General features: G+C 34.6%; 6 protein-coding genes across 7 annotated transcripts in view; 4 read left to right on the top strand and 2 right to left on the bottom strand.

Moving 5' to 3' along the window:
* Nucleotides 1-128: 128 nt before the first annotated feature.
* Nucleotides 129-1,858, bottom strand: LOC100180705 (stress-associated endoplasmic reticulum protein 2-like). The gene is made up of 3 exons (XM_009863215.3): nt 1,459-1,858; nt 1,079-1,151; nt 129-299 (listed from the first exon to the last, which is right to left on the bottom strand). The coding sequence occupies exons 1-3, from the start codon at nt 1,540-1,542 to the stop codon at nt 259-261; spliced, it is 198 nt and encodes a 65-aa protein (XP_009861517.1). The 5' UTR covers nt 1,543-1,858; the 3' UTR covers nt 129-258.
* An 845-nt stretch (nt 1,859-2,703) lies between these two features.
* Nucleotides 2,704-4,041, top strand: LOC100178336 (glutathione gamma-glutamylcysteinyltransferase 3-like). The gene is made up of 2 exons (XM_018817045.2): nt 2,704-2,901; nt 3,210-4,041. Exons 1-2 carry the CDS (start codon nt 2,727-2,729, stop codon nt 3,692-3,694), a joined length of 660 nt encoding a protein of 219 aa, XP_018672590.2. The 5' UTR covers nt 2,704-2,726; the 3' UTR covers nt 3,695-4,041.
* A 357-nt stretch (nt 4,042-4,398) lies between these two features.
* LOC100186228 (glutathione gamma-glutamylcysteinyltransferase 1-like) lies at nt 4,399-6,449 on the top strand. The gene is made up of 2 exons (XM_002128336.5): nt 4,399-4,699; nt 5,117-6,449. Exons 1-2 carry the CDS (start codon nt 4,483-4,485, stop codon nt 6,298-6,300), a joined length of 1,401 nt encoding a protein of 466 aa, XP_002128372.1. The 5' UTR covers nt 4,399-4,482; the 3' UTR covers nt 6,301-6,449.
* On the top strand, nt 6,408-10,855 carry LOC100176021 (cysteine protease ATG4A). Of its 2 annotated transcripts, none has more exons than XM_002128468.3 (9): nt 6,408-6,581; nt 6,920-7,043; nt 7,422-7,564; nt 7,821-7,995; nt 8,329-8,408; nt 8,483-8,682; nt 9,008-9,142; nt 9,435-9,587; nt 9,963-10,855. In XM_002128468.3, exons 1-9 carry the CDS (start codon nt 6,524-6,526, stop codon nt 10,161-10,163), a joined length of 1,269 nt encoding a protein of 422 aa, XP_002128504.1. In that variant the 5' UTR covers nt 6,408-6,523; the 3' UTR covers nt 10,164-10,855. The 2 variants fall into 2 exon arrangements, with proteins under 2 accessions (XP_002128504.1, XP_004227525.1); XM_004227477.3 differs by having other exon boundaries at nt 9,490-9,587.
* Nucleotides 10,856-12,529: 1,674 nt separating this feature from the next.
* On the top strand, nt 12,530-14,186 carry LOC100183851. Its single transcript, XM_002128404.4, has 3 exons — nt 12,530-12,638; nt 12,982-13,155; nt 13,828-14,186. The coding sequence occupies exons 1-3, from the start codon at nt 12,578-12,580 to the stop codon at nt 14,004-14,006; spliced, it is 414 nt and encodes a 137-aa protein (XP_002128440.1). The 5' UTR covers nt 12,530-12,577; the 3' UTR covers nt 14,007-14,186.
* A 1,561-nt stretch (nt 14,187-15,747) lies between these two features.
* The window catches only part of LOC113475631, a 10,247-nt gene continuing 8,159 nt past the window's right edge, over nt 15,748-17,835 (bottom strand). Inside the window, exons 2-3 of the mRNA XM_026840021.1 lie at nt 17,716-17,826; nt 15,748-17,599 (exon numbers count right to left, since the gene is read on the bottom strand). Of these exons, the coding sequence (XP_026695822.1) occupies nt 15,797-17,599; nt 17,716-17,826 (1,914 nt within the window). The 3' untranslated portion in view covers nt 15,748-15,796. The remainder of the gene's footprint in view (nt 17,600-17,715; nt 17,827-17,835) is intronic.

Below are 17,835 nucleotides of genomic sequence, written 5' to 3' on the forward strand. Positions count from 1 at the left end.
CGCAAATATTCAAACAAAGAAATTGTACATGAAGTCACCAAATACAGAAAATTGCCACTGTCTAATTATTGAACAATTATTGTTTAAATTCACCCCAAATATAGTATCACATTTTAAAAGAAGCTTGATAAAAGTCATTTTGCTTTATTTACAGTCATTAAATAAAATAACGATTGGTCAGAATTTAAAAACACCAAAGTTAAGTACAAAATATGTTCAATATTCTGAACACAGTTTATCAATTCCTGTCTTTCCTTTTCACCCAAATATTCGCACGTGTTGGACAATTTCGAACAATGCTGCATGGAAGGCATAAAACATAGAAATATTCTATTTTGCTAACTTGAGTTTTAAAACATCTTAACAACCAACGCTACGCACCATATCTAATAACTACGGGTTGGAAATATTAGCAATTATATTCAAATTTAGAAAAGAGATTATTAGTCAAAATTCAAATTATGGTTAACTTGATTTTGTCAGCAATAAGACAAAGTTCTGTTAGAATAAGTGTAAAATTAAAGCAGAAACAGTTGTTTCAAATAGAAGCCATGAAAGAGGAGTTAAAATGCGGATTGCGGTTGATTTGCAGCTGAAGGTGACAATTTGTAAAATTTTTTGCAAAGATTTATTAAAATGATGAAATTTTGCTAAGATTAGATATCATGCTCTTATGTGAAAATGGCAGTGATAAATTAGAATTGAACAAGTTAACGGCACAACCATGCAGGAATGTATTTTTAATTAATTTTTATGCATGCAAATTATGTCCCAAGTTGGTGTGAAGTGTCAGCAAGCAGATGAAGCAAAATTAAGCACGAATTTTTTGAATGAGCTCAAAAATGGCTGCAACAGAAGAAGTTGAATATTATGTAAGATTTGATTAATTAGTATTAGCTGGTGATAAGTTGGGTAAATAATTGAGCTTGCCAGTAGATTATATAAGATCTTGTACATGGTAGAATAAGTTGGTGTTATTAGGCACACTGTAATTTTACCACAGCACATAATTAGACTTTATGGGGAACAGTTTCATAGCATTTAGCCTAGTGATTAAAACATGGCAGTTTTTACACACCTGATCCACAAACAACAAAAATAAAAAGAGCAAGCAGCCATGGTCCAACAGGGGAACTTTCTTCCTTAGGATTCTGTAAAAAGGAACAATTATTTTATATTATGTTGTTGCTGCCAAATATATCATAAGTCTGAAAAACATCTGCTGGCAAACATTTCTTTGTGGTTTTAAAGGCAGAATAAATAAAGGCAGAATCATTTGTGATCCTGTATGTAACTGATTTTTATAAGCAAAAATTTCATCAATTAGACACCTTAAGTTTAAACACATAGATAGCATGGTGTAGAAAAAATGTTTTAACCACTAAAAAATTAACTGCAAACATAATGAGTGGTATTAGCATGGTGTTGCATGTTATTTTGGCTTAGATATTTACTTACCAAACTTTTTGCGACACTTCCGCGTTGCGTAATGTTCTTGCTGTGTTTGTCAGATGCAATGCGCATTCTCTGTTTGGTGACCATCTTTTAAAATTTGGTACTTACGTCTTTAAATAAATTAGGTAAAATGTAATGTCTCTGAAATAACAAAACGGTAAAAATCTGAAATTCTGTTCTTTATGTAAAGCTAGACGATAAATCTGAGTTTCCAGTACATTATATCGCAAAGAAACACTAGAACTATTCCATAAAAAAATATAAAGAATTTAAACTTAGCTGTAAATCAGAGAAACGCACAACAAACCACTTTGTAATTGTAAAATAGAGCGATTACAGTTTCAGAGTCGCTTTTCTATCGCACAACCGCCACGTACACAACAGACGAATAGAAAAAATAACAATTGGCTCTATGACGTCAAAGGAACTACGTAATTCGCTACAGCGATTTCTCTTTATGTACGTAATTGTTGCGTCATTAAACGGCTCTAGACTATCTACGTAGTTTTTAGGTCATGCAAATTTACAAAGACTTGTTAAAACCTTTACATACACTTCTAAACAATATATGTCTTTTGCTTTTACAGACCTTTGATACTTAAGTGCGTTGACGTGTTAAAAATAAATGAAACGTTTAAAAGATTAAACATGGTAAATTCCATATAATAATTGAATAACAGAATATATTTTACTAGAACATTTCAATACTATTAATTTTTTTAAGATACTTATTAACAGTAATACAAATGCACTACATAGTAAATATCAAAGTTTTGCTGGCCTTTTTCTTGTCAAGCTTGCATCATATGCAATTAATAGCCACCGGATGTAGCACAATAAGTAAACCGCAGTCGTGCATGATTGTCTGCGTTTACTATAATGTATATATATATATAGCCAGTAACACCGTTTGATTTTCAATTAATGTAACTTGTTGGTTTTTATTTTTTGTAATGTGTGCTGGCTGGCAATTTCGAAAACATAGTTAACGCAGCAATGGAGAAATGTTTATTCTAAGAATCAACGTTAGTTCTAAAAAGCCAGCTAATTGTATTTAACTAGTCGTTTTAAACCCATGTAATACATGTTATAGCATACCAGTGTAGCTTAGTATATACGGGAAATTACAATATGATAATGTACCGACACGTATACAACAGCAGCTTCGTAGTAGCCTTATATTTAAGTTCGTGTCTATATTACGTACTAGTGTGCCAATATCTGTGCTATGAGACATGGAGTTTAATGTTTTCCGTTGGGTTTTGCCTAAAATGTGCATAGATTTTGCCTCCAAAGAAGGGAAATTGATCTTTAAAGAGGCGCTAGAGTCGGGATTCTTAAACATTTTCTTTGAGATTGGACCACAGATTGTAAATCAAAAAGATATAAATCTGTGCGGACTTTCGTCGCTTGTTATGATTTTGAACGGGTTTAAAGTTGATCCAGGTATTATCAATTAATTTCAAGGTATAAAGCTATTTTTTAAATTGGTGTTTCGGTTTGTTTATGCCTAGAGATATTCTTAGTAGGCCATGGATGGGGCAAGGTGGGCTACGTTTTTTTTTTCTCGGCCCATTTGGTAGTAAACAAAGAATATTTATACGGAATTTGCATCCTAGCAACTTTAAAAAAAAACATTGTTAATTTTTCAACCATGGTTAGGCAATATGGGATTTGTGCTCATACAATATATATCAGTACCACACGTAATAATAACAGTTTAAAAGCATAACGAACAAATATCTATGTTTTAGGTCGAGTTTGGAAAGGAATATGGAGATGGTATGATGAAAGAATGGTCAGATCTTGTAATATTGATGAAATAGAAAAAGAGGGAATTACCATGGACCAGCTGGCTGGTATTGCAAGATGTAATCAACTTAATGCTGATGTTGTTTATGTTAATGACCATGCAAGTATTGACGACTTCAGGGAAGTTGTAAAGCAATCTTGTAAGGGGAGTTCTATGGCTGTTATTTGCTCGTTTGGGAAATCGTATTTGGGGGAATTAGGGGTTGGCCAATTTGCTACCATAGCAGGATACCACGCCGAAAGAGGGTTGGTCTTGGCATTAGAGCCTGCAAGGTACAAACACCGGATATTTTGGACTCCACTAGAATGCTTATGGAGAGCGATGGTAGCCACGGATAAAGTGACCAATCCGACCATTGGTATACAACGAGGTTATATGGTTTTCAGCCAAGCTAAGCCGTTAAAAAATAGAAAGAATATCAAATAAGAATATCAAATAAATCGTATCTTTTTATGCTCAAGTGGTTGGGCAACGACAGTCGTTATAACACGGTGCTTTATACACCCCGGACCCGCTTACGAATTATATTACCTGCCTACTACTTTAGTTGCTACCAAAATATAGCTGGAATGCAGGTGATAATATACAATTTGTGTTTATATACTGAAATTATTTGTGTTTTATTTATATATAGGCCTTAGTATTAATATTGTGAAGTTTCAAAATTATAAGCGTTAAAGCTTATTTATGTTACTATTTGTTGATTTTAAACGTTATGGTTAAAATAACAGTATTTATCTAAAATGTGCAACAAATAAAAATATACAACGGTGTTTAACCTTGTACTTCCCAGTTAAAGTTTTCTAAAATATATGTGAAGTCACTGGAGCGTTAAATCAGCTGATTGCTTTTGTTATTTTTTGTTCGAAAAGTTGACGCGTGAGTTTGTTGTTAAAAATTTAATGTAAAGATATGTATACGACAATATGTAGGCCAGTTAAACTATGACTGTCTGTTGAATAACGTAAGAAGGAATTTATCTTTATTTTCAGGACCGTATTCGAAGAAATAAATGAAGAATATTTGGTGCTAGGGGTTAGCAAATAAGATGAGGGAGGGAAGATTCTTCACTAGCACCGAATATTTTACCCAAAATATTATCGTATATCACGTATTTATATGAATGTAGCACAATTATCAAATGAATTTATTCTTTAAAAGACCATTGGTTTCAACAAAGATGTAGTTTTCTTACTTAAGTAGGGATTATTATCATGGCAACTAAGACAAACTTCTATCGGAGAATCTTGCCAGAAATTTGCATCAACTTTTCTTCTGATGACGGGAAACTAATTTTTAAAGAAGCTTTGGATAATGGGGGCATGGAAATCTTCTTTCACTTGGGACCACAGATAAGAACACAAGATGAACCTGCTTATTGTGGTTTGTCCTCGCTGGTAATCGTACTTAATGGTCTAGCAGTTGATCCAGGTGAAATGATGTTAAAATAATAGTCCATATTTGTTAATAGTGTGTTTAAAATAATGTTATTTTTTCGATATGAACATTTATTAAAAGTTAAAAGTTAGTACATGTGGTTTTATTTTTTGTAATATATTTAACAAAATCTTTTAATAAAAACATAATTACAATATCTACTGTAATTATATTATCAATAATGAACATAACTACCCACACAAAGATTCTATTTTTGCTGAATAATGAAATGCTGATGATGCAATTTTAGAAAATTTGGTCTATTATAAATATATATCTTATAGCAAACTAATCATTGGACTTTAATTTATTTTGTTATGTATTTTCAGCACTTAATGCTAACATAATTGTACTTATTTGAAATGTAATATATATACATAAACATACTTACTCTTTCATTTATATTTATAGGTCGAGTTTGGAAAGGTGTTTGGCGTTGGTACCATGAGAGCATGTTGGAGTGTTGTACTTCACTTGAAGACGTACAGAGGCAAGGAGTTACCATCGAACAGCTGGCTTGTATTGCAAAATGTAATCAACTTAATGCTGATGTTGTTTATGTTGATGACCATGCAAGTATTGACGACTTCAGAGAACTTGTAAAGCAATCTTGTAGGGGAAGTTCTATGGCTGTTATTTGCTCGTTTGGGAGAAGAGAACTAGGCCAGACTGGTTCTGGACACTTTTCTCCCATAGGCGGTTACCATCCTGGGAAAGATGTTGTTTTAGTTCTCGAACCTGCAAGGTTTAAATATCCGCCATATTGGCTTTCACTAGAAGCATTATGGAATGCCATGAACACAAAAGATCCAACAAATGGGGATTCTCCAAGGGGGTACATGATATTGGAAAAATCCAATTCCCAACCTACATTACTGTTCAGAATATCACGGTATTTTAATGCTATCAACCCATTACATGAAGATGCTGCAGATTTCTTGCAAAAAGCTGTTAAGTTCCTAAAGGAAAAGCCAGAAAAGCCAAACAATTCTCATCAAGTGATAAAAGACGTGGCAGAAAATTTACTTAAAATATCAGCAGAGCACAAGCTAAACCATGAAAAAGGAATACTTTTTAACACCTTCAAGAAATCACAACTTGAATCTATGTCACCTGAACATCAAACTGCAATGTTTTCTCTGGTGGAAGAAATTGAGTCATTGGAATTATATCAATATTTAAGGGACGCACTAACCAATAGATCATGCTGTAGTGAAGCTTTGTTTGATTTAAAAAAAGAAGAACAAGTCCTGGTGAATGAATGTGGCTTACCATGTGTGTTATGCTTGCCACATTACATGGTCATCTTGCTTCACATGCTTCCACTTTTTGGGCCAAATTTTTCCACAGAGTTGAACCAGTTTAGTTTAACTGAAGAGGAATTTAAAGGATCGTATTTAGAAGCTATTCAAGTGTTGACTAGGGATAACAATGAGTCCAATTGTTCAAAGAGTAACTGCTGCGAAGAAAAAACAAATGGAAACACTGAAAGTAATAAAAGAGGAAAACATTTGCTTAAAAATGAAATCAAAGAACTTAGAAAGCAAATGTTATCAGTTCTTAATAAAGACGCCCAAGTTTCATGCTGTATATAATACGGATGTTTTACTGCAAAATTTTACTCAATATTCATTTCATACTTTATTATTTTATCTCGTACAACCAAGTTGCTATAATATTGTTTGTAAATTATCCAAATTTTAGAACTTGCTACAACTTTAATAAAGAATAAATAGGAATGTTTTCACTTTAAAAGTTTTTATTGGCATAAAAATCTTCTATTTTTACTGAGTGTTTAATCTTTGATAAGTCGTCTCGATGGCGTTTGCTTTCAACTATTTTGCCCAACAATCAACTGCAGACATGGATTCCTTGGGTAAGTTATTCCCACTTTGGTTCATTTTAATTAAAGGACGACTTTTAAATGATTATATATGTACATATATTAAGTTCTGTTTAAAATGCAGAAGATACTGCTGCTTTTACAAAATAATGTTAACTATACTAAAATAGCTTGCCTTGCCAAACGACTTTAACCATATAATAAAATATACTTACAAGTTACAATAGTGTTTTTTTTAAGTAAAAGTCCAATGTTCCCTTTACCATCCAACCATAGTTTTATATAGTAGACTATTATATCACCAGTTTGTCAGTTAATTTAAAGGGATTCATACACCGCTGATGTTAGTTCAATATTCATTTATCTTCCAGCTTCAGTCACATATGAGAATGTTGTTGTAAATGAGGATTATTGGAAAGAAGAGGAAAACATCTGGGTGTTGGGATCAAGGTTTCATCTTCCCCATGAAAGAGCTTTGTTCCTTGAACATATTAAGTAAGTTTGTGGTAACTTTGATACTTTATATGTAGGTATGTATTGTTTTGTGCCATATGCCAGAAAAACATTTAAAAAAGGGTTTTCTTATTGACGGAGCATGCATGGTGTATTTATATACCACATGCTTATTGTCGGGATATGACATGGATGTCTTATTTTGCACCATTTAATGTACATTGTACTACACGTATAGTGTATTTATACATATTGTGTTTCCCTGTTTCAAACAGAGTAGGCTATATAACAGAAATGTGTTTTTGTAAAACCATAACAAATTTTATGTCTCATAAACACTGTCAATAGTAATATAGATTTAGAATGAAGTAATAATTGCACTACATTGGCATCCTTCCTTGAAACACGATATTCCCACAGATCCTTCTTATGGTTTACATATCGGAAAGGTTACACCCCGATAGGAGGTACAGGTCCCACCTCCGACTCAGGGTGGGGGTGTATGCTTAGGTGTGGACAAATGCTACTTGCCAGAGCCTTAGCTGAACTTACAATGGATAAAGGTGATGTATATTTGTATAATTGTGTATAATACATGAGTAACCTACAGACCATTACAAACTATATTAATTTCAACACCTCTGAAACCCTAAATGGCTGATACTCGTTTTCATTTTATTCAAAGAAATAAGAAATGAACAATGTTACAAAATTAAGAACTGCTAAACAAACTCAACTGAATTGAACCTTTGGGATAAATTTGACACAATTAGAATTGACTTTGATTAACAATGAGAAACAATTCATATTCATACATAGACTGGAAGTGGACGGAAGACAAACCTCAACCTCCACCTTACAAGAGGATTCTTCATCAGTTATCGGATGAAAGATCAAGTTGTTATTCCATCCACCAGATTGCACAGATGGGCGTAGAAGAAGGGAAGGAAGTGGGACAATGGTTCGGACCAAATACAATATCTCAAGTGCTGAGGTGATGTGCAGATAAACGTTATTCCAACTTATTTATTCCTATTTCTCAACAGCTTGTGAGTTACTATTGGCAGTATGTGTACTTGGGCAAGACACCTACAAACAGTGTCCAGTGCTGCATTATTAGTTGTCTAAACTCACAAACATGTAAAAATGTCTTTTATAAGATAATTACCCACAAAGTTATGTGGTCAATCTTAACGGCCATGAAGTTTATGAAACAGACCCCATGTGTTATACTGATTGTTGTTGCCCCGAAAAATATGAATAGGTTAAATACATTTTTTCATTAGTTAGAGATGTGTTTGAATAATAATAAGATGTTAACACACAGGAGGTTATCCCAGTTTGACCAGGAGAATGTACTTGCCATCCATGTAGCAATGGATAACACTGTTTGTATTGAAGATATTGGTAAGTGGGGTTTACATGTACTGCAGTAGTTGTATTCCACCTTTCTACAGAAAGTATTAATAATTCTACCACAGAGAGGTTATGTAGCACCACACCCACTACACAGTATGAAGGGGCTTGTTCTTCAACCTGTAAACCTGATCGTACTAAGTGCAATGGGGATTCCCCTAATGTGTCACCAACCTCAGATGACTTCTGGCGCCCTCTACTGCTGCTAATTCCTCTTAGACTAGGACTATCGGAAATTAATCCAGTTTACTTCACGCATTTAAAGGTTTGTATGCTTATTGCAAGCGAGGTCATAAGTTCATATTTAGTGTATCCTCTTTCGTAACAACTATCGTTTTAATGTTTTTTTTTTGTATTTTTATCTTTTTCTGATTATTTTTGACAGGATAGTGGGACATTTGAGACCTTAACCCAAAGTCTCCTAGAATATCTTACTGTGAGACCTCATTCATATAGACTACTATTTTAAACATAATTAAAGATACCAAAAAAAACTTTTAATTTGTAATACATCTTTGCTAAAATTTCATCTATAGCTATATTATCTTGAAATTAAAAATAAATCCATAAATTTGTTAATTTTTCACTAGGAATGTCTTCATTGGAAGGAATCTGTTGGAGTTATCGGTGGAAAACCAAACCATGCTTATTATTTCTTGGGTTGTAGTGAAGACTCCATGATATTTCTTGACCCCCACACAACACAACCTTATGTGAAACTACCTGTATGTTATGACAGTGGTTTATACAAGTCTAAAGCAGGGCTATTTTTTTCAGCCACACAGCCTAAATTGTATTCTTTTTGTTGGACCACTTAGAAAGATAATCCAAAATGTAAAGTAAGTAACACCCGACTAAAATTGCTCCAACCCAGTGGCCTTTTATTAATAGTGCAGTATGTCAGTCTATGAAAAAATCCATAAAAAAAATTTACATCTATGGTAACTTGTTAGTGTGCCCGAGGTGTATGGGCACACTCGCTAGTTATATCCCCTCGCTAGTTATATCCCACTCCAGGATATAACTTCCAATGAAAGATATGACGACACCACCTTCCACTGTGATACTCCAGGGAGAATGTTGCTCACCAACCTTGACCCTTCACTTGCTCTCGGCTTCATCTGTACCACTAGAGGGAGCTTCTGTGATCTTTGTCATAAAGTTAAACAAGTATGTTAACATTTCTATGGTGGCTTGCTGTTTTTATGTGGTTTATTTTAAACTGTATTTCCTTATTTATCAACCCGCTCTTAGTTGCTTAAACCATGATTTTCCGGACCCCTTCTATAGTAAACATATATGTTTTAAACCCTAAATGTTTAAGATGAACTTGGTTGTTATGTTTGTATTAAAGTACAAACTTGAAATCCCACAAAGTAAGATACATGGCAACTCATAAGCTGGCACGAGGTGTATGAACAACCCATGTTACCCATGTTATAAGGCTGTTGTTTTCAGGCCATGTGAGAATAAAGTAAGTTACATTCATTCATTTATACAAACTTGATATTCTCTATACCATTACAACCAACCTCTGTTCAACAGATGGTAAAGACACCAACCTCCTTCCCATTATTTGAAGTTGTTGATCGAATGCCGCAGTGCCAGGTCGTAGAATCTCGAGTGCTTGCTGTTAAATCCCATAGGAGGAAGGATCAACCAATCGATGATAACACTTGTCTTACTTTAGACTCTGATGATAGTTTAGAATCCGAAGACGAATTTGAAATTCTTGATTTTCAATGACACTTTATGATGTCATACCAAATTTGTGATGTCATAGCCTCCAATGTGATGTCATTATTTCTTATGCAGTTTTTTGTTCATAATATAACAAAAGATTCTTGTTATTTTTTGCTAATAATACGAAGTGGCTTTAAGTTAAAATATATTTTATTCTATTTTATGCAACTTGTAAAATATTGTTTATTTTTTAGGTAAAAATAAGATACCATGTTTATAGTTAAATTATATCTCATGTTTCACAGCGTTCTTGGTAAACTAAAACAGTGTAAAGATGAACAAATATTTTGTGTTTGATTTTCAGTTGTAAAATTACAGTACCTGTCGATCATTGATTCTCGTTTAAACATAGACTTACCAGTTTTTCCTTATTTTCCAGACCTTAAAAATGTGTTAAAAACAGAGTAGATGTTTTTACACTGCGTCTTTACAATTTAAACTAAAGTTTAGAACCGCATTTTGTGAACCATTTTTTCCGTATCCCGGGATGTTTCAATAAACCTACTAAGGTGCTGAAACTTGAATATAAATGTTGCTTTTATCACAGCATGGGTTAGCCGCAATATGTGCACAGAAGTTGATATGTTTTAGGAGTATTGTCACACTGTATGCAATTAAACATTAAATGCCACAGTAGTATAGTGTATCAGTTGTTTATTTCGTATTAATATATTGATGCCTTGTAACATCTTAAACGTCTACAATATATTTTTCCTAAACTGTCTTAAAATATCTATATAATCCCAATGTTCTCAATATGGAAGAACCTACTGAAAGCTAAGCAGAAAGTTATATTACAGATGTGTTTCATCGACTGCGACTGCTTTTTAGATTTGGTCAGTATGAAATAAATAAAGCAATTGTTGCAATAGTTTAATCGCGATTTTGTAAACGTATTATAATGTAGGAGCACGAAAATGTTCTGCAGTACTGTGAGATAAGATGGGACACCTTTAGCATGTAGTATTGAAATATCATGGATCGGGTTTCAAACAATTAACAACGGTCTATGGAAGTGGTAAGCGTACGTTTTATAAATATTTGAATGTTTTTTGTTTACTACCAAATGAAACGATAAAACAGAATAAAACGGTGTCCCATTTGATATCCCACTAAATGTGTGTTTGTTTACAAAACACTGTAGACTTGCGATAATGTGGTTCGCGATTTTCGTTTAGTGATTCACAAAACAAGTTTTATTGAGTAATGCAGTGTTTTATGACTCGAAAAACCTATAGTTAATAACATCACAGCACGCTTAAGACACAGGACCACCTTTTGCATACATAACACAGTGTTTACCAAAAGGTTGGCTAGAATGTTTGGCTTTGTAAAAACTTGAAAATGAATAAAACATAAAATTTATTTTTCTGTGGCGGGTCAACGATAGTCTTTATATACCTCAGGTGTTGTGATTCTTACACCTCGTACCCACTTACGAGTTACCATGTATGTGATAATCTGGGTAGTGTTGGTTAATAGGTGTTGAATTTATATGCCAACTTTGACCTCTATTCAAATGTTTATGGGTCTGTAGGATCTCACTCATATAGAACACAATACATGTAGCTTTTATTTTAGTAATTAACTGGCGTAATTTTCCTTTTTACTAACATATAGTAGCCTACTGTGAGGTGAGATGGCATACTTGAGCACATAATATCCCAATATCCTGATCGTGTTTTAAAGAACTAACATCAGTCTGTAGGAGTCGCGATGGTATGGTTTTATAATTCATTAAACGATATTAGTTTATTACCAAATGGGACGAGAAAATAGTATGAAAGGGTGAAAATAGAAAATTCGTGTCAATCGTAAAAGTTTCACGGCTTTTGTAAACTTCCGTTTGTTCTGTTTATACTTATGTTTTGTAAACAATCTTTGCAACGAAAATACCGTTTTAATCTGTCACCACTGCTAAGTGTGCGTTTCGGATGTTTTTTCTTCCGTTGGCTTTTCTCACATCAAAAACACAGTTATGATTCACAGCGGAGTTTTGTGACGAACTTAAGTTGGCAAAACACGCTTTGTTTACCGGTCATGACGTAACATGACGCGCTAGGATATAAAAGCGCTCGAAAACGAGTTTTTAACGAGACCGCAATTCAAGAATATAGTACAGACGATTATAATTAGAGCGAGAAATGCTATTCAATTTACAGTTCCAAACACATCAGCTATTCGTACAAATTATGTGATCTTGTAGGCTGTATATAAACAAAATGTTATTTTAATTCTTCATGAGAGTAGTGCTACGACATAACATGCGCGGAACATGCGATGTGGGCCAGCGTATCTATATATAGGCCTACTATTCCATGCAAAACAAACAGAATAAAGTTATAGACTTAAATAGAATACTATGTATAGCGTCAATTTTAACAAATTTATTGTTGCAGATTTAGACATAAAGCAAAATGCGTTGTTTTGTTTCCACAATTCTGGTAGCATTCTTCGTTTCTCAAACATCTGCAAAATGTAAGATATATTACTTTCTTACATGTTATTTTAAGATGTAGTAGGGTGGGGAAAGACGGGACACCTTTAGCACATAATATCTAAATATCCTGATCGTGTTTTAAACAATTAGAAACGGTCTATGGGAGTCGTAAGGATGTGGTTTTATAAATCTTTAATTGAACGAAAAAACACAATAAAAAAGTGTCCCATCTTTCCTCACCATACCTCCCAGACATAACTGTATAACCATAGAACACCCACGTTAAAACGAAAAATTAGTATTTAGGAGAGCTGCTTTGGATTTGTATGTCTGAAAGTAACAGTTATGTATGTTATCTAACACCTACATCGTCTTTTTCAGCTGTAGTAAGCGTCGGTTGCACCCAGGCCAATTGCCTTGTAAACCCATGTATTGGTGCCATGTGTCCACGAGACAGTGGTGTCGTGTGCAAGCCTAACTATTGTGGCGGCTCTTGTGATTTTGATTTCTTCAGCAACGGTGAAAAACTTACAAGAAGACAATGCATTTTGGACTGTAAGATTATTAGCCTATTATGCTTAAGCTTAACTTCAAAATGCTGGTTGCTTAAAACCAGGAATGCGTCTCTGGTCAGAACTTTAGGTTTCATAACGCGTCTAACTATTGTAGGACCTAACACGTATAGAATAAACCTAAATTAGCAGTATAGTGGAGTAGGGAAAATGGGCCACAGTATAGTGAACAAAGAACGATCAAAGGATTCTACCGTATCCTCACAACTTTCACATTGATGTTAGTTGTTTAAAAGACTATCAGGATTTTTGGATACTGTGTGCTAAAGGTGTCCTGTTTCCCCCATCCTCTTATATGTGTATATCCCTTTTATCAAACCTGCCTTTACGCTGTCATTTAAAAGCTATATCTGCGAATAGATTAGTGTAGATAAACTTCTTCATATGGTAAGGTGGGGGAAGTTGGGACACATTTGAACTCAATTTTCTCGTCCAATGTGGCAGTAAACAAGGAGATTCCAAAGAATTATAAAACTATATGCCCAAGATTCCCATAGACCGTTGTTAACTGTTTAAAACTCGATCAGGGTATTCGGATATTATGCGCCGAAGGTGTCCCATCTCCCCCCATCCTACTATACCAAGGCTACTGTTTCACATGTTCCATGAAGTTGTCGCATTTCGTTGCCTAAACCTGTTCTCACTTTATCCCCAGTTTGTCCATTGAGTCACAACCTCATTTGCGACAAGACAGAAGAGAGTCTTTGTGCTGCAAACACCTGCCCTAATCACCCCCAAGCAATCTGCAGGAAAGATTGTTACTGCACTGCCGTGTTCCATGATCCAGTTACACTTCTGCAGTACGACGACTGCAATGCGGTTTATCAGCTTTAAGAGTTTTGGATGGAACTGCGCAGTTTTAACCAGTGTATTGTAGTATACAGTTAAAATTCAAGAACATGCCATTTATACTTTATTTATAAGCATGCTTTTAGAAGATCGCTATCAGTTGCACGAATGTAGGCTATTAACCAAATGCAGTTTGTAAATCAAATAAAACTTGATGCATATCATAGGACGTGGTTCATGTGTTGGCTATTTATCACCATTGCGGGAGTATGCGGCCGGATTATAGACAAACCATCGTCAACATCGTCAACAATGAAACATTGAAAAAACATGGACGCATTACGTGGCCAAATCATGGACGAAACAGAAACAAAATATTGTTTCAACGAGTTTTTGAAACAATATTTTGTCCTGTTTTGTTCATTTTTTTTGTCTTCATGTCACCCCAAACCGTCATGTTTGTTTTTGATCTATCGTGCCTGGAACGTTTTTGTTTCAAAGTGAAAATTTGGACCGGGTGGTCACTATAAAGTACGATGGGGAAAGATGGAAGACCGTAGTTAATTGTTAAAAACACGCTTAGTATATATTTGGATATAGTGACCTACAGTGGGGGAAGATGGGATATATATCGCCCAATATTTTCAGAATCAAAATACATGATGGTTTTGGGTGGTACCACGAATTAGTACTATTATTCCTTTATTAATTGACAGCAATTGAAAAAATATAATAAAAAAACACGAGGAGTCATTTAGCAATTAGCACAAGTGGAATTTTACAAATTCCAAAACACAGGGTAAGACGGGACAGTTTAAAATCATTGTCAATTTATTTAATAAGTGTATTTATTATTAGGAATACAAATAAATGATACGAAATAATACTTTACGCTTTGAAAATCAAGTTTAAACATTCCTTTTTCTTGCCCCACTGCTATAGTTACCTACAATGTTGTACGAGTATTGTTTAAAAGACGATGGGTATTGTCTAAACATCAATTGATAAATAATGTATTCTACAAGGGCATATGAACTTGCAATACCAGAAATTGATAATAACTTTTAACCAAGTGTACATTTTTGCTAAAAACTTGGTACTGCTACACTGTTTTTTTTGCACAAACCACTTCTCACAAATTATCTTTAAGTGCAAATGGCTAAATTTCGAATATATTTTTCATGTAATTATCTTTTTAATATATCAGTATTTTGGATTATTGACAATTAAGAATTTAGACAACTCATTAGTAATGACTGGGGAATCAAATTGAATGTGAATGAATGAATGTAACTTACTTTATCCTCGCGTGGCCGGAAAACGACAGTCGTTATCACACGGGTTTAACACCTCGTGCCAGCTTACGAGTTACCATGTATGTTACTTTGTTGGTAATTATTTTTTTTGGATTTTTTCTGTTTTTTTTATGTATTTCTGATAATTTAGACATACCCATTAGTAACCACTGGGTTGGAGCAATTGCCGTTAAGTGTCTTGCCCAAGAACACATACGCCCACAATGGTAGCAGCATCGAGCCTTGAACCCATTACCTCTGGGTTACAAGCAGGGGCGCTAACCACTATACCACGGCGCCGGAAATCGCCGATATGTATCTTGTCCATGGACACATACGCAGCGGACGAGCCTGCGTATATAATCACAGAGAGCCTACCTAAATATATATTTGGAGAACCATGAAATAACGTATACATATATACTTGTCACTTACACCACAACGAATCAATATAAACTAACCAATTAATTTATTTATTTTAAACAAACTTACCACAGAAACAAATAAAACTTAACATAAAACAAACTCTATAACATGTTCTTAAAGTCTGTTTCGTTTTAATATTGAAAAGACCTCTTTCCCCTTAAGGCATATGAAGGAGATAATAAATGACAACCAACCAACGATTGGCATAACTACTACCAATAAAAGACACAAGTCTATACAGAATTTTTCAACCAGATCAAGTCCATTTCCATCTAGACAATTGGCACCTCGCATGCACAGGTAAATAACAATTGCCATCGAATATACAGCACAGGAAATACAGAGGAACGATCGTATCAGGATACCAATGTTTACATGGGATTCCGTGGTCGGTTCTTGTACTTTGGATTGCTGGGAAGCAAAAGACAGAATATCTGACAACGAATCGTCGTCTTCTGCTTTCCATGGTTTCTTCGGTGGATAGACTCGATGTGTAAGAACGTGTGGACGCTTTCGTTTGGATAAGTTGCTTAAACGGCTCCTTATAGACCTTGGTCTCAGATAAAAAGATGATCTGTTACTGAGACAATGCTGTTCCGGTATATCGTCGAACAGTTGGTCAAGATTATCTTTGCTTGATTCAGATGACCTTGAATTGCTGGGATCTGTTGGAGTTGGAATATTGCTTTGTACGCAGTACTGACTGTTGTTTTGGATTGGAGCATTTTGATTAAATTTATTCTCTTCATTTTCCAGCACAAGTGAAGAACCAATGGGGAACTGCGAAGATAAACTAGTTCCTGGTCTATTGTAAGAGTTTTGACGCGAACTTGAACTGCCCAAGTTAACATTGGAGTTTGAAACACGACCGAAATGTGTATTTCCACCATAGACATTCTGGTTTGTATTTCCACCATCCTCACAGGCAGTACTACTATGTTTCCACGAACCGTGAGCTGAGGGTGTAGGAAGAAAGTTTGCTTTGATGGTGAAGACTCCAGGACGAGATGAAGATTGATTTCTTGACCTTGACTGTTTTTTAAGATTTCTTTGTATTTTTGAACCAGCAGCTGAAGGAGCTTGATAGTGTTGATCTTTACCTACTTGTACATGTTCTTTTGTATTGCTTATGTTTGATGATACATTTAACAAATCTTGTCTTGATCGTACCACGAATGGAACGTTTGGTTTTCTAGATGCCGATAGATTCATTTGTTGCACGTTGTAAGTAAAGTCTTCTTCCCCTTCTACCACCCAACTTAAGTCTGGTTCATTTTGTCTTGCTTCTAACACTTCCACATTTACCTCTTTGAGTGTGGAAGCTGATGAGCCCGGTGTATTATTAATATCTGCTTGAACAGATTTTGATGCAAGGTGTAAAGGGTAAGATATGACGGTGCTTTCAGATTCTTTTTCTTTTATTCCTTTTCTATTACCCTGTTCTAGACTTTGATACATATCTAAACAAGCTAAAGCTTCTATTGCTTTTTGTCTGCTTCTTGATTCAGCTATCTCTTTAAAATAATCTGCATTAAAACTGGGTAAGCTTCCACTAACAGCTGACGACCTTTCTAAGTTCTCATCTACATAACTGTCTTCAGACCTCTTAAACATACTTGGAAGAAATGCACGTAAGATTCGGCCAAGCACAGACCTAACATCTTGCTCTTTCGCTTCCACTTTGCTGTGATGTGGTAATGGTTCGTTTAACAGTTGATGGCTGATTTTAAAATCAGGGACAAATTCAAAGGGATCTTCATCAGAATGTGGAACTTCATGGCTCAAAACCTCCATAGCATTAAGGAGGTCTGTTGAATTAGAATCTGAAATAGCTTCCATCAGTTCAATGGTACTACCTGTAGTTGATGGTTGGGAAGGTGGGGGTAATATAGGAAGGTCATAGGATTTGCTTATAATCTGCAAAAAATAAAATCATGGTTAGACATGTGTAAAAGCGGAAAACGGAACATCAGATGAAAATGAAAGAATAATATTGTCAAGTGATGGTTCGGAAAATATTGGAACATACTCACCTTGTTACAATATTTAGCAGCATCAGCAGTGATGTTGAAACTTGTTCTTAAAGTGTTTTCAAGGTAATCAACAAGGTCCTCTTCAGTTAAAGGATTATCCACAACACTTATCTGAGGAAT

The sequence above is a fragment of the Ciona intestinalis genome, unplaced genomic scaffold (genome assembly GCF_000224145.3).
Source record: "Ciona intestinalis unplaced genomic scaffold, KH HT001099.1, whole genome shotgun sequence".
NCBI classification, from domain to species: Eukaryota; Metazoa; Chordata; class Ascidiacea; order Phlebobranchia; family Cionidae; genus Ciona; species Ciona intestinalis.